Here is a 26821-nt window from a genome sequence, read left to right on the forward strand (position 1 = left end):
GGGGTGAGAATAGCATATGTAGCTTCAGTAGGGCACGTCAATCTTGGGTCAGCATCCCCAAGCCAACACAGAATCACCACTACAACCAGAGGAATGCACCGCTCCAGGAACTGGAATTTGGGAGTTCCCACTGAATGTGGGCCACTGGGCTGAGAACTGTTCCTGAGCTTCTTCAGACTGACTGAAAAGTCTAGCTAAATTTTATTCCATTCTCCTCTTCAAAAATACACCTCTCTTTTTCTCTGCGTTCAGGTTGTGGCTTTTATTTCCAGGCTTGAATTCAGCAGGTGCTCCCAAGTTCTGAACTCTTTAAAAACTCCTCACGTTAAACACAAAAACCAGAAAACTATTACGGGATGTCTACTGGAGGTAAGGCACTTTACAAGGTACTTAACATACAAGAATTCATTTGACCCTCGAAACATTTTCAGGAGATATTTATTAGGTCCCATTTTATACATGAGGAAACTGAGGCTCAGAAAGAAGTGGAGTGTCCAAAGTAATATCGCTAGGAAGTGGCAGAGCCAGGATTCAAACCACATCTGTCTAACTTCAGAGACTGTATGAAACCACTAAATGGGAAGAGAAAGACTAAAAAGGACCAAGATTTAAAACTGAGTCTTTTTTTTTTCCTTTCTTTGGCTGAATGGCATGAGGGATCTTAGTTCTTAGACCAGGGATCGGACCCATGCCCCCTGTAGTGGAAGTTTGTGACTCTAACCAGTGGACCACTGGAGAATTCTGCTAAAACTGAGTCTTTAATAACTGGCTAGAAAGAAAACTAACTGTGGGCCTCAGTTTGTCCACTATAAAATAAAGAGGTTGGATTAGATCATCCATTCATTCATTCACTTAACAAACACTTGTTGAGGGCCAACTCCATGCAAGGGTGGACAACATTGGTAAGGGAGGATGCAGGCTGTGATACACAGATGAGAAATACTGGGTTCCTTCATCCAAGGAAGGGAAAATCTGGTTGGAAAGATAGATAGGCAGAGCATAGAAGTGTTAAGTAAAGGGACCAATTCAGTACTGTGGGGTCAGGGAGTGGGGGATAAGAGGTGGCAGGAAAGAGCAGGCTTGAGTAATGGTTGAGTGCCATTTCAACAAGCTGAGAAGGGCATAGATAAAGCTGAGGAAACAGTGAAGGAAGCGCTCATCTTGTCCAAGGAATGCCAAGAGGGCCAGTTTGATGAGAACAGAAGCCCTGTGAGGGACACAGAAGGAAAGAAGGCTGGAATAAAATCGGGGAGGGCCCTGAAAGTTAGGTGAGGACTCATGGACTTGATTTTGTTGGCAGCCTGCTGTCACAGCCAGTTTTTCAGGAGGTCAGTTGATTTCTTAGAGTTCCTTCCACCTCTAACACTGTTTGATTAAGAACCTTGTTAAGTGCCTAGGAGTCTTCAGGAAGGGAGGAGGCTTGACCTGGAGAGGGCTCTGGGGTGATTTTAGCCCCCTTCCTCATTTCCCCCCCTCCAGCTATAAAATCCAGAAAGGTTGTTAGTTGTTTACAGAGTTAAGTTTAACCAGACACACTGTCTCCCCATCTAGACCCGGGGCTCTGAGAGGCCAGAGACCAGGCCTTCCTCAGCTGCAGTGAGCTGCTGGAACGCATCTCCAGCAGCAACCTGGGGCAATAAGGTGCATTTGAAATTTATACGAATACTGGCAATGAATTGCCCTCTGTGGCCCTACCCAGGAGATAAAGTGAAACACTGGAGAGCACATAGTGTGTGTAACTAACAGTCAGTCTAGTACCAGCCCCATTCTTTCCCCATATTTGCAAGTCTCTTTCTGAACCCTGATCTCCTCTGGTCTGCTTTCAAGTAGGGTGACTTAGCATAAGTCCTTTGACAGGCTTGAGACCCTGGATTCCAAACCTGACTTCACCTTCACCTGACTTCACCTTCAACTGCAGGGACTGAAGGGATGACCAGAAGCTGCAAATCTGCTTCATTCTGACAGTCTAAAGATCTAAACCACTGGGATTTTATTGTTGTTGTTGTCATAGGACTGGGCTGTTTTACCAGAGAGACAAGGCCTGTGATTGCAGAACAAAGCAGAGAATTGAAGCAATTATCCTATGAATTTAGCCAGAGGTTTGGTTTGGGGCCTAAATTACCCTGGGACACCACCTCCCAATGCCCTGTTTTGTCTGGTCAGTTCACAAAGACAGGGCTCAGGCCAGTGTCACCCCTAAATCTCTGTGCCACATCTAAGGGGGCTGGTGGTGCCAACGCTAATAATAAAAACTCTTGTATGAGCCTAGTAGTTGACAGTGTACAAAATTCTTTCCCATCCATTATTTCATTTGATGCTCAGGTGTGTGCCTGTGAGGGAGGTATGATAGGTGCATTGATTTCTATATTTTAGAGCATGGGGAAGACCCAAAACACATTACCTGGCACAAGGCTGGCACTGCTTAAATGCTAGGGCTTGCCTGAGGTCCCACTGCTAGCTATCGACAAGACAGAACTGGGATGGGATTCTTAGAACTCTCCAAACAATCCTCTTTCCATTACAACAAGCTGCCTCTCTGAGTCCAGCTGTTATTGATGGGAGAAACAACTAGAAAAACAAATCTGCCTGAAAGGGAATATTTTTGACATGAAATGGAGGCCCCATACCATATTAAAAGGAGCTCCGTATGTGGAAACAGGATTACTGAGGTTGAATCCTGGTTCAGGAACTCACTAGCCATGTGACCTTCAGCTAGCCGCTCATAGCCGCTCCTGGCCTCAGTTTCCTCAATTACAAAATTAAGAGCTGTAGTGAGAAACAAATGAAATAACACAACCGAAAGGGCTTTGTAAACACTCTGATGTTGTACAAAGGTAAGGTATTATGATGATGATATCGTGGTTCTAGCCTCAAATAAAACAATCATTTAAATCTACATTCTTTACAAGGTTTCCCACAGCTCTCCCTACCCTGCTCCTTGGTTTCCCATCATCTCCTGTAGGGCAGGAAGTGTGGCCCCCAACAGGAAAGGGCTCAGAAAAGCTAGAGCTTCAGCCAGGAAATAACCATCTTGCCCCAACCTTCATTTCGCCAGATAAATGATGCAGCCAAATGGTGAGACACAAACGAGAGGGAATGGAGATGTCCAAAATCCATCTCAGCCTCAAACCAAGGAGCAAAGTAGCCCTAAGGCCTTAAGACACGTGGAGATGCAGTAATTACCAGGTTAATTAAAATCACTGAAGACGGCCAATGTGAATCAAAGCAGAATTGGTGGGGTCTGCGTTATCAGGCCTGATAGAGGCAATTTCCCCCCTTTAAGAATGCATTCTGAGTTCATATATTGATTAGCTTAAACAAATCATTTCCAAATCTTCACTTTCCCTTGGTGCAACTAAGGCCAAGCACTTTTTAATGTATGTGCATGGGGTGCATGGCAGGATGGGAGTGGTCAAGTAAAACAGCTAGTGAAGAGGGTCCCCAAGCAAAGTAAAATGGCAAGCAGTCTGTCCTCACTGCTGGCAATAGATTTTGAGGTTGGTGAGGACAAGCAAGAGGGGTCGCAGAAGGCCAGGCCTCAAAAGCAAAACCACTGCAGCCTTCATGGCTTGCCCTCCTTCACAGTACTCACGGGCATCCTTCAAACCAGGTGAGGCAGACATACCAGGCAAGTCTCAACTGCCATCTCTAAAGTCCTTCCAAAGGAGAGAAGACACCCCATAGCTTAGGGATGGAACCTCTGGGCCTAGGACAAAGGCAGGGGTTGGGGGGGGGGGCGGGGAGAAGGAGGAGGAAGACATTAATCCTGCTGGGCTTCCTTTTAGTCCAAATCACCCTCTGGCTTCCTTAGTATAGATAAATATGTAATAAATAATATCAATATATCTGCACATAAAGATTTTTTTCAAATTCCTGCTATTCATTTCACATTCCATTGACAATAATGCCCTGAACCCTCCAGGAACTGCTGGGCACCTCCCCTAATACCCTCTAGGTTGAGGCCATGCCTTTGAAGTCCCCACCAGGGACTCAGGGCTGGAACTGCTAAGAAACACCCAAAGACTGAAAGCAAGAAGGCCAGCAGCTTGAGATCCATCGCAAGCTGCTCTCCTCCTCAGAGTTAATCTAAAGTCATCAGAGTTCCAGTGCGGACCGCAGGCTTCTCAGCCCTTCAGTCCCAGGGATAGCCTGGGATGTAAACACGTCGGAGGATTTATTCCTTTAGCTAGGAAAGGAGTCGTTAGGGTAAAGGGTAAGGGTCAAGGGGTTCAGTTTGGTGTCTGAGGAGCCCAGAGAAAGCGGGCAGAAGCTGAATCCTCTTCGAGCCAGGTTTTTGGCCCGAGTCGTGCAGGCTTCCCCCTTTACAGACCTTTCGCCCCCTCCTCCTTCCTCCCTCGGGCCTCTCACTCCCGCCCCCCACCCCAATGTCTCCACGCCCAGGCCGGGGGCTGCCCTTTGAGGTCTGCCTAGGGAGGTTTGCAGCCGGGGCGGTTGCCACGAAGGGTGGGACGCCCCGGAGACGCGAAGCGAGGCAGCGAGCCCCGGCATTTTCCCTTCCCCAGCACCTGTCCCACTTCGGCGCCGGGGCTGGGGCTGCACCCGCGGGCGGCCTCGGTGCCCAAGCGTCGGAGCCACGCACCGAGGTCGCCCGGGTTAGGGAAGTGGGGGACCGGGGGAGGGGCGGGGCGTCCGGCGAGGGCGCCCCCCACCCCGCGCACGCAAGACCCTAACCACCACCCGCTTACACAGAGGCTAAACCGAGAGAGAGAGTCACACAGAAAGCTCGAGCGAAAACGCTTGCTCTCCGACCCCGAGCGGCGTTGCTCGCCCCCCCTCCTTCCTGGAGCCAAGGGCTGGCCGGGGAAGGTGGCTCCGTTCTTCCCCCGTGGCCAGTGCGGGGTCTGCGGCTGCCTGGCTAGGTTCCGGCTTCCCCGGGGCTGGCAGGGGGAGCCCCGAGAACTGCAGGCCCGCCCCCCCTTCCTCCTCCTCCTTCCCCTCCTCCCCCACGTGTCCTCCCGGAGCCCAGCGGCCTGATCCAGCACCCCCCGCCACCTCCCTCCTCCTCGCGCTTCGCCCGCTTCCCCGGCAGCGTGGAGAAGAGCAAAGTTGCGACAGCCGGCGAGGGGCTCTGCCCAGGTGAAGGGGGCGCCGTGGGAGGGGGGGGACGGCGCGGCCCTGCGGCGGGGGCGGAGGGGAGATAAAGAAACTTGCTTTCCGCCGCCCCCACCCCGCGCGGGTTCGGATCTTGCGTGGACCCAGCCCTCGTGGCGAGACGCGGCAACGCCGCCGGGACCGAGGCCGGCACCGGGACCAGGACCCGGACCGCGCGCCTGAGTCGGCTCGGCGGGCGCAGGCAGCGGGCCAGGCCAGCACCCAGGCAAGGGCGGGGTGGGTGGCCGTACACCGGACCGAACCGGGGACTCCAGTGGCCTGGGCGCGGGCCGAACCCGGACCGGGCCGAGTTGGGTGGCGAAGTAGGACGTGGATTCGGGGGCGGGGCGCGGCGGGAGGGGGAAACCAGGCCCGGCCGGACTGGCCTGGGCGTGGGGGCGGGGGGCGAGTTCGGGGCACTTGCTGGGCTCGGGACCGAGCGGTAGGGCGGGGCGGTGCTAGGGGCTGGGCCCGACTCGCGGGGAGAGGGCGAGGGGAGGGGGGGCTGGGGGTGGAGTAGGGGCGTGGAGTTGGAAGCGGGGTCTGGCCTCGGCCGGGGGCGAAGGTAGATCGGCGGGGCCGCCAGCAAAGGGAGGGAGGCCCGTGGTAGCGCGGCGGCGGCGAAGGCCAGCTTCCGCGGAGTTTGTGCCCGGGCTTCCCGGGCTCCGGCCGCCTCACGCGCACAAATGGGGCTAGGGGATTGACTGGTAAGCAACTACGAGTGTTAGACGGTGTTCGGCGGCGATTCCGGGAAAAGCTCGGAGAGACAGTGTCTGCAATTATGCCGCACACCCCCCCCCCCAACCTCTTTAGCATCTGGATTCTGCTCTCAGGGGGCCGCGGACCCTCCCCGCCACAACCTTTTTACTCTCCAGCACTCCCACCGCCTCCCCCGCCTTACTCGGCCATCTGACTCTTCTAGGGGTGTGTGTTTGGGGGTGGACGACGGCGGGGGGTGGGTATACTTTTCCTCTCGCGGCGGCAGCCTAGTTCCTATCTTTATTCCTACATGTAGCGTCGCTTCGAGTCGCATGGACATTGGGGTTTAGCTAATTTACCCCAACTAACGCCCCCCCTCCCCAAGCGATTTGATGGTTTTTAAGGAAGAGGACGAATCTCTGGATTTCCACGCGTGGGATGAGGTTTGAGGATTGGGATTCACCCCCAGCTCACTTCCACTACCAACCCCTCTTTCCTTGTGAGCCATTTCCACGGGCATCCGAACTCGAGGGGAGGAACGGCAGTATTAATGTGCTTCTCTGTCTTTACACAGGGTCGGCGTGGCCAAGGACGGCTGGTCTCGGAGGAAAAGTAGCCACCAGTCCAACTCAGGTCGCCCCCACTATTACTTAGGTGAGGGGGGGCAACACTAAAGAAGGGGATACTGGTGGGTAAGGGCCCAGTATAAGGGAGGGGGCTGGGTAGTCGCCCCCGAGGGACTCCCTTTCTTGGCGGGGAGGGAGACGCGAGCCCCGGCTTCAAGGGAGGGGTTCCGGGGAGGGAGATGAGGGGTGGCGACGAGGGGGGGCGGGAAGAAGGGGGGAGTCACGCCCTGCCAGCAAGGGGAGCCTCCCTCAGGCCCCTGGGAGAAGGGGACTGAATGCGTCTGTTCCGTGCTGCTGGGCAAGGGAGATCGGGGGTCTCCGGATTTGCACATTGGATCCAGCACCGGTGGCCTGAGAAAGTCAGGTCGGGGCATAAGGTGGAGAGCGTTGGAAGAAAGAGAGAAACCCCTGACCGTGGTGCACTGATCTTTTCCCTTCCTCAACCTCCCCCTTGGTGGAGCGTACGGTGGGGGGGCGTGGGGCTCCTGCAGCCCCTCGAATTGAGCACCTTCGCCTCTCCTGGGAGTCTAGCTTTTTGGCCGGCTTGCTGCAGCCACCGCTGCCTCCCTCTCCGGAATCCGCTCGGTCCTCGCAGCGATCCCCTCCTCCTCCCCTCCCCTCCCAGTGTCACCGGGGCTGCTTGGCTCTGCCCCCTTCGCCGCCGCTTGCTCCCTGCTTTCGTCCCTCCCTCTCTTGCTTGCTCCCTCCCTTCGCCTCCTCCTCCCTATTCCTCCCCCCGAGCAGGCAGCATTCTGGGAGTTGTAGTCCCGCAGAGCGGGGGCCGGCGCCACCCGCGAACCCGACCGGACTCCACTTCCCGTCGAGCCCTGCGACCGGCACCCACTCCACCAGGCTTCGCTCGCACACACAGACACACACACACAGCGCTCTCCCCCTCACTCTTTCGCTCGCCGCGGCTGCTGCCAGTGTGTGGCTCTGTCTCTCCTCCGCTTTGCTGAGCCCTCCCTTCTTCCTCTCAGTTCCTAGAGTCCGACCGCCGCCGCCGCCGCCGAGAGAGAGGAGAAGGAGGTCGGTGGCAATAAGGGGCGGAGGGGGCATCAGATCGGGGCAGTATTAGGCGGGTGGTGGCTCTGAAGGGGTTAGAGGGAGTCCGGGTGGCGGCCTGAGCCTCCCCGCGGAGCCGAGTCGGGAACAGGTGCGTCTTTTTTTTCTCTCCCCCAACCCTTCCACCCCTTTTGACTCCCCAGCTTTCTCATATCCCCCACCCGCTCCTTTCTACCTAAAGCCTTTCCCCAACCCTGTCCCTTCTTCGCCCCGCGGCCGCTCTGCATGTCCCCCGGGGGCGCCGTCCTCTTCGTGTCCCCGGACGTAGCGCTCCCTGGAGCTCAATCTGCCCTCGCCCCTCCCTTTGGGACAGCTCCCCTCCACTTCCCACCTTCGTACCCCATCCGTGCCCTACCCTACCCCCTCCTCACCCCTTCTTCCCTTAGCCAGGTGAGACTTGTTCACCACGATCCGAGAGTCTTCTTCCTGGCTGGGCGGGGGTCTCCATGGAAACGGGGGTCGGGTTGATCCTGGGGGGGAAACCATTGGAATTACCCCACTCCTCGGAAAGGGAGGTGGAGGCATCGGTCTTGTTAACTACCTGGCCCCAACCCCCTGCTCCGAGGATCCGACGATCCGAAGGGAGGCTGGCCAGCAGGGCAGGGCGAGAAAGGGCTTGTTTTTTTTTTTTTTTTTTTTTGAGGGGGGGGGGCTGTCCGTGATGAAGTCCTGAAGAGAGCAGGAGAAAATACCCTCCAACCTCAGAGGGGAGGTGCGACGGGTGCTCTGAAGGGCTGCTTTCTCCCTGGTGTCGGGGTGCAGGAACCGTAGGGTAAGGGGTACCCCTAGGTGGCGGCGGGGCCTGGGTTCGGGAGTGGGAGTGCTGTGATGGGGGCAGGGGCAATTATCCGAGTCCCTGGAAAAAAGGCGGGGGATGACTTCGGAGCGCCCTGGCTCCGCTGCCCTCGCTGTAGGGGCGGGGGCCGCCGGGCCGGGCGCGGCGTGGAAGGGGCTTAAATTGAAGGAGGATGAGATGGGGGTAATTCATACTAGCCCTGGCAAGCCAGGGGGGAGATCCCGGCGTGCAAGCTCTCCACCCGCTTCGCGCCAGGCCTGAAGGCGAGGGGTCTGAGAGCAAAGCCGAGGGCTGCAAGGAGGGAGGCTCCGGTTACTGGGCCGGGTTTCGGGATCAGGGGCAATCCCTCAGCCCTTGGGGAAGGAGGGAGAGGTATGGCCACGAACCCCAGGGCTCCCCCACCCCGGGTCCTGAGGGGCGTGAGGAACGGACAGCAGGCCCGGCTGAGCTGGATTCGAACAGATCGCGGCTGGGGAGTGCGGGGGGCTTAGTGGTGGGCTTCGGGGGGAGCAGTCCCGCGGCGGGGCGGGCGGGCGGGGCGTGGGGCTCCGGCGGGCGGCGGGGCGGGGCCGGGGCGGCGCTGCTGCCGCCGCCGCCGCTGCCGCCGCCGCTGCTGCTCCTGCTGGGGCCGCCGCCGCCGTAGCCGCCGCCGCCGCGGCTTCTGGGCGGGGAACGGAGGCCAAAGGGAGTCCCGTGCCGGGGCAGAGGGCGCCGGCGGCGCGCGGTGGGGAGGGGGCCGGCCTGGGGGCGGGGGCAGGCGGGGGGTGGAGCCCCCGACGGGGGGCGGTACGAGCCCGGACGAGGACGACGGAGAGCCCCGGGGGCCGGGTGCATGGAGGACGAGGTGCTGGGAGAAGGAAGCGGGGGGTGGGTCCCGCGACGGGCCTCGTGGGCTTGGCTCGTCGAGGTTCTGCTTCGGGACAGAGCCCTGCGGGGGTGCCCAGGGGCCCGGGAAGGGACCGGGAGGTGAACTGGACGATGGAGGGGGCCCTGCTCGCCGGGGTCCCGCCGAGAGGAAGGCTGGGCCAGAGGGACGTACGGGGCAAGGCTGGGAGGAGCCGGCCGCACCTCAGCTGGGGATTTCGAGTTATGGAGGTGGGGGAGATCGTTGTAGGGAAAGACGTGGTCAAGGGGAAGGCACAAGGCAAGCAGACTGCAAACCCCGGAGGCCGGTGTGGGGGGTGGGGGCTTCTGTTCCACCCTCCCACCCCACCCGCGGTGGAAGCACTGTTTTTGTTTTATTGTTTTGAAAATTTTAGACGTTGCTTGAATGAAGCTGTTGATGCGGTGATACTTACTCATTCTTGGTGTCTCCTGGAGTAGACAGTAAGGACAAGCGTATCTTGGTGAGGACGAGGCTAGCCCAGGAGTCTAGCCCAGTTTAGGGGCTCTTTATGCTAGCGTGGGAAGGGAGCCTGGTAACTTCTGTGACAGCCGAATGAATACTCTCCAGGCGATTGGGCACAGAGGTGGAGTACAATTGCAAAAATGTTTGGTGACACTTCTTGGGTGCATTGGTAGGTTTGTGCTACCCTGGTTAGCCCGTGGGTCTTTCAGCTTAGAAGGCTATTTCTCAAAGTCACTCCGCTGAAACGTATTTCAGGGGAAATGAATGCAGGATGCGTTTGGGGTTGGGAGTGGATTAGGTTGATGATAAAATTACAGCATTGGAAGGGACTTTAAAGGCCACTTAATTTTCTGTTTACCTGTCCTGTCCTTGAATGTTGGGAGAGGGGAAGCTTTATTTTGGGAGAGACGGTAGGTAGCACAATGGAGCAGAGTTTAGGGGTACTTAAATTGGATGGTGATGTCACCATGTAGTACTGAAGAGGACAGTTATGTAGGAAAGAAATTTGGAGGATTCCACTGGGGATTAAATGGGGGTAACCTAATCCTATAAATCATCCAGGGACTCCAAATAGAAGCAAAATGTAGAGTGAGGAACCTGTTAAATATTGATGGAGCAGCAAAGTTAGTAGGAGAGACTGGGGGAACTAGGAGAAGCAGGAGGCTTGGTTATGGAAGTTAAGACAATCTGAAGGCTGATGGAGTTGAGGAGGGACATGGCCATCTTGACTAAGCTGTGTGGACATTGCTAGGCAGACTTATCTTTTGACACGGCAAGTGAGGCAGCTGCCCTGGGGGTGGATGTAAGGGACAAGAGGCACAGGCCATGGGGCACAGAGCCTTACTCACATTGGCATCATTAATAAGAGGGCTGACCCTATCGCTAGGTTTGCAGCAAAGGTAGGTCGGTTTCTTTATGTTCTGGCCCTGAGAAGTCGCTGATGGAGGAAGTGGGGTGGACTTTGATGTCTGGGTTAAGGAGGGCTCGTTCTTTAGGTCACAAGGAGGAGATGGCAGATTGTTGGGCTAGGGCAGAGGAAAGCTGAGTCCCTGTCAAGCCCCGCAGTTGGAGTCTGGATTGGGCAGAGTGGAAGGCAGTTCCACAGGAAATGGTGGCTGTACCAAGGGCACTTGTAGATCTGGCTGTGTTGATTTACCAGGAGAGGATAGGGAGGGAAGGAGGATCCCTTTCTTTCTCAGGAGTGTAAACTTTCTTGGGAAGCAAAAGGGGTTCCTCCAGACATCTCTTTGCCTTATTCGTGCTATAGTTCACTACATGGGGGTGGGGAGGGAAGGTTCTCAACATGATGAGTCTGGATTATGGGTTTTAGAGAGCATATTCTTTTAGAGGAACAGAATTATAGGAGGAAAGGATTTGAATATTAGAAAGAAGGAAGGCAAAAAGAGAAGTCAGAAGTGGGTTGGATAGGCAGTGAAGAGGGAAGAGAGGTGGTTATCACTGGTCCCATTCTAGGGCCAACTAGGAAAAAGTGGAACCTTAAAATCTCCAGGATAATGTTTCCAAAGTAAAGTTTGAAGACCCTTTAAGACTCTTAACTTTCATGCTAGAATAAGTAAGGTTTGGGCAAGAGAGAAGGATATTGTTGTCATTCAGTTGCTAAGTCATGTCTGAGTCTTTGTGACCCCATGAGAGAAGGATGATCTTGGGTAAAAGTAGGGCTAGGGAGAAAAACTGATATATGGGAAGAAACAAATATATTTACACATAAGGAAATAGGAAGTTTAGAGATACTATACGGACTGAAAAATGCAGAATAGAGAAAGAGAGTGGGATAATGAGCCAGAGTTTATTCAAATGTCATCTGGAGTTGGTGTGAGAAACATAAAAACTTGCTTTGATGGCCACTGCCCTGGGAGGGCCCAGGAAGCAGAGGTTAGCTGGGATCCAGGGCTTACAAGTCTGAGCGTTGATTATAAAATCTCAACTAAGGTAAGTATACAGAAAGGGGGTAGGAATTCACCATTGTTAGTAGAATGGCCTTGAAAGAAGGAGAAAGAGGGAATACACCAGTTTTTCCAGTCTGCAAGTGGGAGGAATACTAGATATAGGGAGGTGAATGATGGAAATTCCAGAATGAAACAGGATAAAGCACAGTGGCCTGAGAGCCTTGGGCCAGAATGGGAGGGTGGGGTGGGAGCAGGGAGAAGAGGCGTTAATCTGGGGTTGGACAGCTGGAGCGGTTCATTGCTTCTAGGCTGAGCTAAGTTTGAGATGGGCTAGAACGGCCTCAGACGATAGAGAGCTGTTTTCCAGCATCAACCAGCATTCCAGGATAGAGAGAGAAGTTCATGGTTGAGTTTGGTGGGAAAGTGAACACTAGAGTGGAATGGAAAGAGTGCTGAGGAAAGTGGAAATTGTCAGGGTAAAATAGACAGTGAAAGGGAGAAGCCACTGATGACTACATTAAGGGCGGAAGGAAGACCCTACACCTTTCAGTTTTCAAAAGGAAAAGAAATTTCTTTTTAAAATATTTATTTATTTATTTGGCTGTGCCAGATTTTAGCTGGGGTTTTAACTGTGGCATGTGGGATTTTTAGTTGCAGAATATGAACTCTTAGTTGCAACATCTAGTTACCTTACCAGGCATTGAACCTGGGCCCTCTGCATTGGCAGGGCAGAGTCTTAGCCACTGGACCACCAGGGAAGTCCCAGAGAGGAAATTTCTTAATGCTGACATTCCAGTTGGATGTGAGTCTCTGCTTGCCAGAAGGTTTAGCGTCTGACTGGCCAAAGAGGGAGGTAATAAGAAGTAATCTACCTTTTGGCCAGTAGGATGCTGCTGCTGCTGCTAAGTTGCTTCAGTCATGTCCGACTCTGTGCGACCCCAGAGACGGCAGCCCACCAGGCTCCCCCGTCCCTGGGATTCTCCAGGCAAGAACACTGGAGTGGGTTGCCATTTCCTTCTCCAATGCATGAAAGTGAAAAGTGAAAGGGAAGTCGCTCAGTGTGTCTGACTCTTGTCGAGCCCATGGACTGCAGCCCACCAGGCTCCTCCGTCCATGGGATTTTCCAGGCAAGAGTACTGGAGTGGGATGCCCTTGCAGTAGGATGCTATACAGTATTTTATGTAATCTCACATACAAACTAGGCTTTATTAACGCCAGTTTTTGAATGATCATCCTTAAAATAACGTAGAACCTGTTCTCTTTCTAAATCATACGCTTTCCTACTGTTCATAACTTAAAAGCACTCTTTTATGATGAAAACTTTCTTTGGTGAACTGAAGTTGAATTCTGGTCAAGAGTAAAATTTAACTTTGTTTCTATCCCCATAATTCAAATATGCTGTTCTGGTTCCCTCTTTTTTTTTTTTTTTTTTTTTAAAGCAGAAGCCACCCTTTCCCCATAAAATGTTAAAAAGTGGATCATTGTTTAAAAAGTGGCTGCAAGCTCCATGTCAAGGTCATATTCTCCCTGGTCAATGAATTGTGATGAATTTGAAGAGAGATGATTTATTGTTTGTAAAATAGGGTGATTTTCAGCTTATTCGTGAGAGTATGTGTCACAGGATACATCTTCATTTGGATTTTAAGAAGACCTTAGGCTAAGTATCCGTGAAGAATCGAGAGTACTGAGGGGCAGGCAAAGCTTTGTGTTTCAGGCTTCTTTGACTGTCTGCTAAGAAACAAAAATTGGTTACCTCATTGCTAAGGTATGCCTAGAAATCTTAGTGTTAGTGCCATTTAAGGGTACAGTTAAGTTTTGTTATAATGCTGGTGTCCAGGGACAAGGAGAACAAGCAGGTTTTCATTTTTCCAAGTTCTCTAGAGAAGTGCTCTACATGCGACCCTGAACCCCGCATGAGCAGATGCACCCTGTACCTGACCTGAGAGGTGATTAGGTATCTTACCGTGACGAAGCTTTACTCAGCAGGACTTGGTGGTACGACACAGAGGTTAGTGTGGTTCGGTGGTTCTCAGACGTTAGCCTTCATCAGAATTACCTGGAGGCCTTGGGAGACATACAGCCTTATGTTAGAGTCCTCATGCTTCTCTTTCCTAGTTGTGTGGAACTTTCTTGAGCCTCAGTTTTCTCATCTATAAAATGGAGATGATGGTCCCAATCTCACAGGGCTGTGAGGATTACACAAGATGATGTGTCTCTAGTGCCTGGTCCATAGCAAGTGTCCAATAATGGCATTTAGTATTATGGTATAATCTAGTAGTATAATCTCATATTATAGTGTAACTAGTTTTTCTTATTCAATTGTGTCCTATCACATTATCTTTTTTATTATGCCATGGTAAATGTGGTGGCAGAAAGAAAACTGTCAATAGCTCCTGAGTGCTCCTCTTATATCTTGATGCTCTGTGTTCTTTCTCCATATTCCTGTTGTATTAGTACATATTTAGCATTTACAATGTGGTAGGAAGAAATAGCTTGGCTCATTACTGCATTGTTGCATCCACCTTTGAGGTGGAAGTGGCAGCTTCTTTAACAGCTGTGCTGTAACATGGCTCAGTGTTTCAGGGCAGGAACTGAAGGGTGTATATCCAGTCGAAACTTCAGGGCACATTTTGGGCCATGGTTTAAAAATGACCCAAAAGTAGTTTACCAGGGTGACATTTTAAAAATCCATTGCTTTCTGAAAAGGGCTTCCGTGTTTAATTATGACTCGTTGGGCTTTCCAGCTGTCTCTGACATCTGGAATTTCTACAAGAGCTGATGGATAGAGCCCGGGTTTGGGATGGCTCTATGACAAGGATGTTCATCAGCATTGAATGGGAGAGATTAGCGTCTCAAATAGCTCAGATATCCCCAAACCAAAGTTCTGGGTAGGAAAAATGATGGGCTGTAAACTGTAGTCCCTCTCTGCAGCCAAAGTGGATTTTGATGCCAACAATCAACTATGCCGATATAGGGAGAGTGTGATATCAGGCCAATTTAAAACAGTAGATCAGTGAACAAATTAATGATTTCTGTTTGACTTTGGAAATGCATTATTATTCTCTGCCTATCCCCCTCCCCAGCAGATTTACGTTCCTGTTTATATTCTGCTTAGGCAAATATTAAAATGAGTTGTTCCCTGAGCACACACATACTATAAGTGGCAGAAGGCAGTCCATAAGTTGGCTGGCTTTAAAAATTAGCTGTGGCTAAGCCACCCTCAGATAATTGGAAGTTGACTTTATTATTTTGCTCCAGTCCAATTTTATTTTATTTCTGTGATTTCTTTATCATGGAAGTAAGGAGAAGAAAGAAGAGAAAGTTTATGAGAGAAGCACAGGAAGTAAAAGAATTCATAGGCCCAATGCTTTTTACATGGGGTTGTTCTTGGTTTCTGTATGGGGTAGTGGGTAGTGGGGATTTCCATTTTTACCCATAGTTTAGCAAGTATTTAATTATCAAGTGCATGTTGCATGCCTTGTATCATGCTAGGCACTATTGGGAGGAGCTATTGAAAGAGGTAGAAAATCTTCCTAGCCTTGAAAACTCTATAGATGGATAGCAGATTGAGCCAATATTGAGAGTTTGAAATTCTGTGAGCTAAATGTATGTATGTATGTGTATACCTTTGGATGAGTAATGTCTATAAAATGAGTTAAGCCCATAGTCTGGTGTGAGAGAATAGGGAAAAAAAAGTAGGCTGACATGGCCTTTCCAAATATTTGTGTAAGAGGTCCAGGAGACTTTTTTTTTAAGAAAGGCTAAAGCTTGGTGAGGAGGAATCCTTGAAGTGAAAATTCCGTATCTTGAATGCTGTATACTGAAATGAGGAGCCTGAGAGCCGCTGTCACAGTTTATTGCAGGGAGGACCCAAAAGCATCACAAAAGGGATCCAAGTCTCAGGTTACATTGACTCAGCTTTGGAGTGTGAAAAACACCTGCAATATTCACATGGTCCTGCTGAAGACCAAATTGAGGAAAGCCAGCTCTTATTTTTTTTGATCTAGTAGAAACGAGAGGTGCTTAAAGGATGACCCTAGTTACTTAGGGTGACATTTAAGGTGGTTTGCATTTGGAAAAGGATTGATTAATTTCCTGATATTTAGGTTTTTTGGATATCTGTGACATCTAGAAGTTGTATAAAATCTTGTTCCTAGAGCCTAGGTCCAGTTTAAAGCTATGATGAGGTGAGGAATTTTCTTTAAATGGAGTAAAATAATGTCCTTACAGTAAGAAATAAAAGTGAGTACTATTTGAATAATAGGGAAAAAAATGTCTTGGCAGTGGGTGGAAAACTAAAATGATCTGGTGATATGAAAATGTACGTGATTGATTAAAATATTTTACTTTTGCCTACTTCACTGCTGGAATTGATTACCTTTGGTCCATTCAAGTGCTTTTGTGTTATTCTCAACTTTTGCAGATGACATTGTAACTGGACAAGAGTAAGATGTCTCAGATGGTTGAGAAGTAGGCGCTGAAAATGCCCTCCAAGTTTGTTCCCCCACAGTTGAGGCTTTGGGTAGTGGAGTATAGTCATCCCTTGGTATCTGCAGGTGAGTGGTTCCAGGAACCTCCTCGGATGTCAAAATGGCTATCAGATCCTGCAATTCTCAAGTCGCTGATGCAAAATGGCAGAGTAGAAAGAAATTTCCACAGCCACACAAGTTTCGCATCCCTGGATTCAACTGGCTGTGAATGTCAAAGGACATCAAGATCCAGACCTCAAGCCCTGGTCACTCCTTTGGGATCAATGTCTAGCTTCCCAAGGTGATTACTTTGGAAGTAATGACATTCATTTGAGTGAGTAAGCTCTTATGCATTTAGCAGATAGTTAACATTCCTTTGTATCCAAGTCTCATAAATGTTTATAAGGTGAAGTTTTCAAACATAGAGGTACCTAAAGGAGTCTATGAAGGTGTCTCTGCTAGAGCTGTCTGCAGGCAACGCCTCAGCTTTCTCAGTAAACACAGGAATGAATGTATCTGAGAACAGGATGCCATGTCCCTTATAGGACTGATGCCTTGGAGTAGAACTGGTGGAACTTTTTGGATAGAAAAAACCAAAAACCTCAGGGTAACTAGGAAATGCGAGAATACAAGATGGGGATGAATAGGGCAAAGGACCCCTTTCTCATTCCAGTTGCCCAGCAGATTATTTTCGGTTGATTTCATCTGTGTGTATGTTTGTGTGTGGTGGTATATGGTGGTAGAGGAACCTGTTTTGCATGAAGGGAAGCAAAGTGATTGGGGCGTGTTTATGGAACCCTTTGAGTTCCAAGGAGTGTATTTGGTTAATGGTAGGGAAAGATGAGGGGATATAGATTTTGAGGGAAAAGCTGGAGGAGAATATTAGAATATCCTTATATGGAGAATCATTAAATTAGAAGAATGTAAGTTGGAAGAACTTCCTCATTGGGGGTGAGGTTTCAGATATTAAGTGAGGGAAATAGGAATGTTAGTCCTACACATAAAAGAAGGCAGAGGGCCAAGGAGGGTAAGACCCATGGTAGGGGTTCCATATCTAAAGCCAGGTGAAGTTATCCTTGTTGGGTGTGTGTTAACTTTCCTATTGAAAGCAATGATTTTGAGATATTTTGACATCTCTCTAAAGGCACCCCAGTGACTGGGTGAAAGTCATGGCCTTTTCATGTTCCCTGGGATCTCAATGCCAGTGAGCTCTTGGATCTCCTTGGGGTGGGGGTGGGGGCGGGTATCTTAGATGTCGCTTTTCCCAAAGTGCAGAGTGGGGTGGCCATGCCTTTGCTTCAGTGAAATCAGAATGTGAATACCTCTCTCTCTGTCTATGGGCACTTTCCCCAGAGTTCTGAATTTCTATTGGAGCAGTAGGTCCCAAAGTTGATTTTCTTTACTTATTAGTCATCACTGACCCAACCCTCCTTCTTTAACTGTCTGCTGACCACGCCTATCCTCTTGAGGACAGATTCAGGGCCAGGCTTAAAGATGAATATTTTCCGGCGCTTTCATTTTTTTTAAGGTTGTAATTGCTTCCAGGTCACAAGGCAGTGTGAACCAAGAGTCCTGGGGGAGTACTACCAGATTTAGTTTAACTGAGGCCTTCTTAATCTTGAGTTTCTAATTTACTGTCTTGATGGTAGCGTCCAAGCAGGAGTAAGTGGGCAAGTTTCATGCTATGTGTAAGGGCCCTGGATGTGTCACATGCGTTGCCAGCAGCAGTTGTTCTTCATGTAAGGGGTCTTTGACCACAGAAGGAGCCACATGATTCTGGGGAACTTGTCCACTAGCCTCACAAACACCCTGTCTGGTCATTTTCAAGGGTGGAAACTAAAAGTTTTTAACAATGTCTACTTTCATTTAAAACAATGTCAGACAGATGCTCTGTTACCTCCTGTCATGTTCTCCTCTTCCTCCTATGCAGGGTGACCATGCTTTGGCTTGTAGTTGTGAAATCTCCTTGTTTTGGCATCTTCCTTTCAAAACCGAACCAAAAAAGTCTACCCAATCTGTAGGCTCTTGGAGATTTTAGTGCTGACTGTCCCCTATTACCAACTCCCCCAGCCCTAATTTGGGCTACAATTTGATGTTCTTCCCCTTTTGAGAAGACATTCTCTCTAAACTTTTCTAATGTGTCTGTCTTCAGTGCTTCCCCACAGTGTTTCAGTTTGGCCCACGATGGTGAAATATTTCAGGTTCCCCTATTTCATTTTTTTCCTTTTTGGTTGTTATTTTCTATGGGCTTCTCTTTTATGCCATTTATACCTGCACTTGTCTTCGAGGGTTTTGTTTTTCTTTCTTCCTTTTGGATTTTTTTTGGGGAAAGTGTTCTGCTTCATTACGGTTTTTCTTCTACTCCCTGCTCGCCCTAAGCTTAGCTGCTGTTCTCACCATGTTAAGGTCATTGCTCTCCCATTATCCATTTTCTCTTTGATTTCCCCTGTTTCATAGTGTGGTGATCCTGACTGGCTACCTGCTTTCTGCTGCCCGCTTGTTGGATTCAGTCCCTTGGATTTTGGTCAGTCCTTCTACTGATACGTACATGTGCCTGCTAAATCTAGACGTTTTTCTTTATTTTTTCAGCACCGCTTAGCACTTCAGGTTGGTGGAACATGTGTTCTTTGTTCTCACCACAAGTTGGATGTGCCTTTTGAGTCCCCCCCCCCAAAGTGGGGACGGCTTGCCGTGGTCCTGCTGCATTTGATTCTGCGGCCCTGCAGCTGTTCATTTCTTAACAATTACATGGTTGTGACATCTGGGAAAATCCTTTGAGGTATTTCGTATCCTTGTGCCTGTGCTTCCTGGGTCACTTGAGATTACCAGGTTTCTTCCAAGTTCCTTTCAGGAACTTCGCCTTTCACCTTTGATGTGATGGTTGCCATCAGAGAGGGAGTGAGAGACGATGGAGAATTGTACACACACATGAGTGCAGGCACTATGAGTGAAAGAAAGCTGGGCCCCAAGTGTGTACACCAGTGGGGCCTGCCAAGGGTGACATGTCTGTAAGATTTTCCCTTTGTGCTCACCTCTCCTGGGAAGTTGTGTACCGTTGAGTGGTTATTAACTTGATTGGACTTAGAACAGAACCCTCGGCCTCCTGGATCAGAATCTCCAGGGCTGGGACCTATGAATCTGTCTTTTGAGCCAGCACCTTGGTGATTCTGACTTGAAAAATATTGGTGTGCGTGGTCCATCTTGACTCCTCCTGTCCTGTGTGGGCACTGACGCCATGGGTACCTCTTTAGAAGTTACCTTTGCTTACTCTCTTAACTTCTTGTGTAGACCATTTAGTTTGATGTTCTCTTGACTGCGCTTTCCACCCTTCTCCTTCCCTCTCCACCCCTGCAAAGGCTACTATTAATTAGCAGTACAGGACTTCACACAGGAAGGGGCGCTGCTCTGACAAAATCATAATAGAGGAGTGGGAGGCCGAAATTTAAGCTGATGCTCTATCTTCAGGATCTTGTGCAAGTGGAGGTCTTTAGGATCAGGTTTGCCCTCTAGGTAGTCATAAAATATATATTTTATGCTAATTATTTTGGTTTTTACTTGGTTCTCTTGTTGTTATTTGGGGACTTGGGGCCATCTAAAAACTCCCTTATCTAGGTAATGATATTCTATACCTTGTTCTGTTTCCAAATGCTAGGATTCTCTCCTTTGATTTCTGTCCCAAATCCTACAAACTACTAATCCCCTCTAAACAGAAGGAAAATTAACCTAAGGGTGAAAGAGCCATGGTGACTGACATATCCGCTGCCTACAATATTCAGGTAGCCACTAAAACGTGCGTTAAAATTCGTGTTAAAAATTTGTCCTATGACAAAATGGCCCGTTACATTGCCTGAGTCTTCTAATGCCTCACAGAAAGAAAAGATGAAAAAAGATGATCAGCCAACAGACTGAGCTGTTATTCCTTAAAGTAGGATATTCCAAGATACTGTAAGAAACAGTCAAAACTTGATTAACCAGGTTGTTTAGGAAGTGGGATCCTAGTGAACTGAGGTATCTTACCCCTTGCTGAAATCTCTCTGAAGTTATGTGTGAATCCATGTAACTGTTTTAGAAATGTTAAAGATAATTTTCACGGAAAGGTAAAATCATGAGTGTCTTACAGATTTAAGAATGAGCACACGTTAAAGATTTTATTTTACTCATTAGTTAACAAGGGAACCAGACAGATGTTTATAGTCAGTTCAAAGAAAAAGTCCCAAAAGCACAAATTTATATGGAGTAAAGGAATTGAATTGCAAATGGAGGCAAAACTGGTTTTTCCACAGTGGGGAGAGAAGTCAATCCAAACTGCATGGGACAAGACAGAGTTTGCATATCCATCAGTTACCTGCAATTTACAGAGGTGCAAAAGCGCTCAGAGGCAATGAACCGGGCTAGAATCAGGCAGCTTGGAAGGGTGTGCTGTCGATAAGGCAGAGCTCTTTTGTTAAAGTACAGTTTCTAAAAAATAGTAAGCATGGTGAGTACTTTTTTGGGGGGGGGGTTCTTTTGCCTTTTATAATTTTTCAGGGTCACCACCTCAATTCTCACCCAAGATTCACTTCTGCATAACATGAATTTACTAAGTACTTACTATGTATAAGACATTGCAGAAGAACCAGAGACAGAAAAGAAGGTATTTCTTACCTTAAGTAGCTGATTGTTTGGGAGTGGGGGAAAGACATCTGTGCCATATGCCCAGTTAATCACACAGCAGAGGGACTAAGAATCTGTGCTGTAGTAGGTATGGGAATGAAATGTTTAGGGGGGACCAGACGGGGAGGAGTTAACTGACCAAGGACGGGGGCTGGGGAGATGACATGGTGACATTCAAGCTAGGCTTTGATGGGGGACACAGGGGAAGAGGGGACACAGGAGAGGCCATTTCAGGGTGAGGAACCAGCCTGGAACTGGATGGTCTGTTCAGGGAAGGGTCAGGAATTGAGTGGTGAAGGCGCAGGATGTGGCCAGACAGGAGGCTAAAGGCCAGGTCATGGAAGGCCCTGAAGGCTGTGCTAAGAAATGTAGTCTTGACTCTGAAGACAGAGGAAAGCTGTTGAAAGCTCTGGCAGACAGAGGGGGCGATGTGATAGAACTGGTGCTTTAGAAGATGAATTGATTGTAGAATCAAGATATTAGAGGCAGAGGGACCAGTTACGAGGCTATTTGTAATATTCTGGGTGAGGGATGATGAGGGACCACATCAGGGCAGGGGCGAGAGGGCCAGAAGGAGAGGACAGGGATGGTGTTATTAAGGCTTGACTCCTGATTGGATGTGGGTAGTGTGGGAGAGGAGTTGAACGCTGAAATTTCCAGGCTGGGGGATAGTGGTGCTCTTAACTAAGATAGGAAACATGCTGGGCATGGGGGGTGGGGAGCAGGTTTTTGGTAACAGATAACGAGTTCGGTTTGAGACACACTGAGTTTGAGGGGCTTGGTGGACATCTAAGTAACAGCAAGTGGCTGGCAGCTGGAAATTCTGGTCTGGGTCTAAGGAGAGAGGTCAGGGCTAGAGATACAGATTTGGGAGTCATCAGTGCCCAAGGGGTGAATGGAAACTGGGAGGTCTTGAGCTAAGAGAGAAGGATTGGTGGGGTGCATGTGCACGCGCGTGCACACACGCACGCATGCACACACACACACATACACACAAGGAGGCAGGGTGGGGGGGGTTGGGGAGAGCCAGTGAGAGCCAGACTTGAGCTGGAGAGGCAGGGAAGACAGGAGGACAGAGAGGGAGACTAAAGGCTGAGGCTGGAGGTCTAAGAATAGAGGGGAGGAGAGGCAATGGGGAGGGAGAAAGGGGAAATAAAGAAGGGGAGATAAAGGAGGGAAAGGACTGGGGCAGGAGATGCGGGGGAAGGGAAGAACACTGAAGGAGAGAGAAGGAGAAGAGAAGCGGAGGAGAGGGGAAGAGAGAGAGACAGTGGGGAGAATAGTGGGGAAAGGGGAATGATGAGGAGGAATAGAGAGAAATGGGAGAGTGGGATTGAGAGAGGAGGGGGAAGGGAGAGAGAGGAGGCGGGTAGGAAGAGAGGGAGGGAAGGGGAAGGGATGGAAGAACATGGCAGAGGTGAGGAGAGACTTAGTAAGATGAGGGCCAGGTTTCTGGGGTGGCAGGAGAGAAGCCCACAGGTGCAGGGTCTGTAAAGCCAGGTAAGGGGCAAGTATAAAGGAAGAGGCGAAGCAGGAGTGTCCTATGCTATCCTATGCAACAGGGGTAGGAGGAGGGGGAAGTCCAAGGAGAGGATGCGGCCCTGCTCTCCTCTCACTGACTCTTTCCCTTGTCTGCTCCCTCTGCGTCAGCTCTGCAGTCTCTGGGCTCTTTTCTGATCTTAGCAGGCACCCCCTGCCTTAAGGACCTGTGCAAGGTGGTTTCCTCTGTAGAATGCACTTCCCCAGATGTTCACATGGCTCGCATCTTTGCTTCCTTCAGGATGTTTAAATGTCTCCTCAGCAAGGCCTACTCTGATCACCCACTTATAAATTGTAGCCCATTCTGCTCCTTGCCCCCCACTATTGCCTTGCCCCTTAGCCTGTTATATCACCTTCTAACATCCTGTAACACAGTCATTTAACATGTTTATTGGCTATCTCGTCCCACTAGAATATAAACTCCATGAACACGGGGATTTCTTGTCTTTTTTCTTAATTGTTGCATCCTTGGTACCTTGGACAGTGGCGGCACATAGTAGGTGCTTGAAAAATAATTTTTGAATAAATAAGTGATATTGTGTTGAATATGGACAATCTCCAAAAGTTGTATAAAGGATGTGTTATTTCTGTGTTAGTTGCTCACTCATGTCTGACTCTGCGATCCCATGGACTGTAGCCTACCAGGCTCCTCTGTCCATGGAATTGTCCAGGCAAGAATACTGGAGTGGGTAGCCATTCCTTTCTGTGGGCTATCTTCCTGACCCAGGGTTCAAAACTGGATCTCCTGCATTGCAGGCAGGTTCTTTACCATTTGAGCCACTAGGGAAGCCCATATAAAGGATAAATGAAACAAATCCCCAAGGTAGCTGTATTTTACTATGATTTACTTCTTTGCACAGTGGAGAACAGCATAAAATTCTGATCACCATAGGGTTTTGTTCAGTTGAGCTTTGATGAATAAGGCTTTTAGCTAATAAGTTAACTCGAATTTGAGGATCTCAAGACAAGCTCATTGGATAAACATCTTTCTCTTGATGCCTCGATTTCTCTGGAAGGTGAATTGGCTTTGCATTGGTCGTCAGTAGTGAGAGCCCAACACCGGCTGGTGAAGGGGGTGGTAGGTCATAGGGATGACAGACTGATAGGAGAGACAAGGACAGACATGTGCAAGTCTTAATGGAGCATTGTCTTCCGTCTGCTTGTTTGTGGTCAGAGCACAAGGAGTATGTTATCTGATTTGAAGGGCGCTTTAAACCAGCTTAGGTATATGCATTATATCTATATGACTCCTAACTTGAAATTAGAATAGTTTGGAAGGGCTTATAAAGCAAGCATGTGCTTCCTCTGGAGAGCTTAAATTGGCAATGTCACTCAAATACTTCAGTACTCATGGATTAGAGAGTTGACGAGAAAAAGATTCCCCAGTAGTCTTTCAATGCACTATTCATATATGGGAATGACCCTCTAATTGTAGTTGGTTAGGCTAAATGTGTGTAGAAAAATATACTGTCATCTCACTTGTCTGAAATAGATTGAATTTCCTCAAATACTCATGCATATCTGTCTTTCAGATCATTTAAAAATCACTCTAGGTGATTAACAGCATCCTCATCTCCATCCTGAAACCTATGGATTCCTGGAAAGCTGGTGCTCCCTCGTCCCCATTTGGACCTTAATTTCCCACAGCAGTCAGGCTTGCGAGAGAGATGGCTTTAATGTTTTGGCACTCTAATTACCTTTATTTGTTTCAGTGTTTCCGCCTAAAAGGTGGTTAAAGCACCGTCTGTGTTACAAGTTTTGATTTTTGGGAGTTCTTTTTCCCCAGGGGGAGTGGCCACAGCAGGTCCTAGCTGGTGGTGAGTGGCTGTCATGATCTCTACAGCACCGCTCTACAGCGGCGTGCACAACTGGACCAGTTCTGACCGGATTCGCATGTGTGGCATCAACGAGGAGAGGTGAGGAGGCTGGGAAGGTGGCTGTGGCCAGCTTCCAGTGAGCTGTCCCTGCTCCCCAGCAGGGTAGCTGTGAGAGGGCCAGAGGAAGAACCCTGGGAAGGAGACTGTTGGTTGTTTCTGATTTTCCTGAGGTGGGCTGGGGCTGGGCGGTGAGAGTGGCCTGTTCTGCCATGCCGTCCCTGTTCAGGTGGAAGTGAGGAAGCCAAGAGATGACCTTGTGCCAACTAGTATTTGTCTACTCATTAAGAACTGTCAGACTGTGGAATACAGGGATGCTCAGGCAATTGCAGTTTTTGTTTGCTGCATCCATGTTCTGTGCTCAAGGATACATGTAAGATATTTTTGGTCCTTGATCTAAGCCTGGAAGAAAGACAGTTTTATTATTCAGCTTTATACTGGAAATGGTTAGTGGGTATTCTGGCGATCAGCACTTTCTGGCTAGTGATGATTTGCAGTGAGATACTTATAAAATATCAAAGGACGATCAGACTGCTTAACGTAGTTTTCGTAGGAAACTGAAAGTTGGTGATGCCTGCTGGATCTGTGTGCATTTTCAGTTTTCTGTTCACCAAATACTGGGTTGACCAAGCTGTGCCATTTCTGATCATACCCCATATGAAGAACACTCAAAATGGGCTTCAGATTCTACATTTGACTTTTCCTAACTCTTGGCAAAAGAGCTGTGTGTGTTGGTTGCAATGTCTCTCCCATTTTTAGAGAAGGTATGGCTCCCCCATGCTAGTCAATATATTGACTGCTGAAATCCAAATATGTCAAATCAATCACCTAGAACACAGAACAATATGACTTTTCATTGGATTCAAGATCTGGCATTTCCTTGGGGAAATCTTGGAGGTGTGTGCATGGAGGGGGTATGGGTAATTTTGAAAGGAAAAGGGATGGCTATCTTCCTTCTTCTGCTCTTAACTGGAGAAGTGTGTACTTGTCTGAGGTTCAGGTTAGAATAGACCTTTTTATTTTTTTTGAAGCCATTAGTGTTTGATGGTTTAATGCTCTCTACACAGAAGAATGAGTTAGAGATGGACTTAAAAGGAATTTAATTTTAGAATATAAAAGTCAAGTTCAAGGAAAATAAGACAAAATTCTTCTAGGATCTGTGCAAGAAAGATATTTTCCTTTGCATATGAGGTGTGTCCTTAGATAATAACTAAGAGATGATGTGGGGAAGGCAGAGTGGTGGTATTGATTTGTGTGAGTGTTCATTGGCAACTAGTTATAAGCAGATGAGACTTTGATGTAGAGATCTAGACTAGAGCCTTCAAAAAAATCAATGGACAAGTTACTTGGGTTTACTGTCTATTCTAAATCCCCACTGAAAAAGGACCATGAGTTGGAACCAAACTTGATTTTCACTTCTTATGGACCTTTCTTGGGATGTTCAAGTACCAAATATTCCACGTGGTTAAGATGACCTTTTAAGTGTTGTAACTTTTGACCTTGTCTACCCATTATTGTTGCCTTCCTGCTCCAGCCTAGGCCATGCTACAGCTAATTTCCAAAAGGTGATCTCACCTTATTTAAAACCATCTTCCTCATCAGCCCTTTACCACCTGTAGAATTTAGCTATTTGGAATATAAAGCTACATCTGGGGGTTAATTCTTAAAGTTAGGTTTGAGAAGCCCACCCAGCTCCTCAGATATAGTTGGGGACTGTAGAAACAGGGGACAGGGCTTTTTGCTGGCCAACTCTAGACCAGCCTCCAGCTAAATCCCTCTGTTTGCTTGCTTGCTTGCTTCCTTTCTTGTACCCATTCATGACTTCATTCACCAAACATTTTTTAAACTCAGTCAGAGCAAACCATTTGTCATGGGACATTGGTGCTAAGTGCTGTCGAGTGGCGTGTACAGTGGGAGTCTAGAGGCAAGAATCAAAAACTTCCTGGGGAAAGAAGGGAAGGCTTCCCAGAGGCAGTGACATTTGAGCCAGGGCTTGAGGGATGAGTAGGAGTTTCAGGTGAGGGCTGTTTGTCACACCGTGTGTTTGTGGGGAACTTTGGAATAAAGGCAGTCTTGGGGTGTGATGGGATTTGAGGCGGGGAAAGTCTGCAGGAGCTGGGATCCAAGGAGCAAGATATGTGCCATGTAGTTAAGGCCCAACAGGAACTGAAAAAGGTCTGGTTTGACACTGGTGCTAGCCCTTAATAATTAGGCAGACAGCCCTGAAAGGTTATGACAGGTTCTGGTTTAAGTTCAACAAAGCCTTGAGCATAACAGCCTAGGGTCATCTCTGTTGGGAAGAAACAGTGGGATCAATTTTCAGTCCTGATTGAAGCCTGCTTTGACTCCTGTTCTCTTCTCCCCGCTACCTGCACCCTCCTAATCTTGCTCGGTTGACCTGGCTCTTCCCCTGCACCCCCTCCCATGTCTCACATTCTTCTGTCAATGGAGCAGTTTAACATTTGCTTGGCTTTACACACTCCTCTCCTCAGAAGGCTTGAAACGTGGCCTCAGGACATTTTCCCAGAGCCTTGTTGGTCGGCAGGATCGCTGTTGCTGCGGCCACCTCTAGAGTCTCTGGGCCAGTGGCTCCACACTTCTCTGGTGGCTATCTTTGAAGGCAGAGTTTCTACTTTCAGGGTGACTTTATATAGGGTGAAAGCCGAGCAAGCAGGACCGAGTATGCAGCTTAGCTCCCCTCTGTATCATCAGCAGGGGGGATATGGAAACACT

General features: G+C 49.0%; 1 protein-coding gene across 3 annotated transcripts in view; it reads left to right on the forward strand.

The window, feature by feature from the left end:
* The first annotated feature begins 4919 nt into the window (after window positions 1-4919).
* Window positions 4920-26821, forward strand: part of BCORL1 (BCL6 corepressor like 1) — a 60599-nt gene continuing 38697 nt past the window's right edge. The window contains exons 1-3 of one of the 3 annotated variants that reach the window (XM_061407905.1): window positions 4920-5097; window positions 6386-6465; window positions 24001-24130. In XM_061407905.1, coding sequence (XP_061263889.1) covers window positions 24045-24130 — 86 coding nt within the window. In that variant the 5' untranslated portion in view covers window positions 4920-5097; window positions 6386-6465; window positions 24001-24044. Of the gene's footprint in view, window positions 5098-5672; window positions 5820-6385; window positions 6466-6660; window positions 7467-24000; window positions 24131-26821 lie in introns of those variants that run through there. The other 2 variants (XM_061407907.1, XM_061407906.1) reach the window with 2 other exon arrangements.

The sequence above is a fragment of the Bos javanicus genome, chromosome X (assembly GCF_032452875.1).
Source record: "Bos javanicus breed banteng chromosome X, ARS-OSU_banteng_1.0, whole genome shotgun sequence".
In the NCBI taxonomy this organism is placed as follows: Eukaryota; Metazoa; Chordata; class Mammalia; order Artiodactyla; family Bovidae; genus Bos; species Bos javanicus.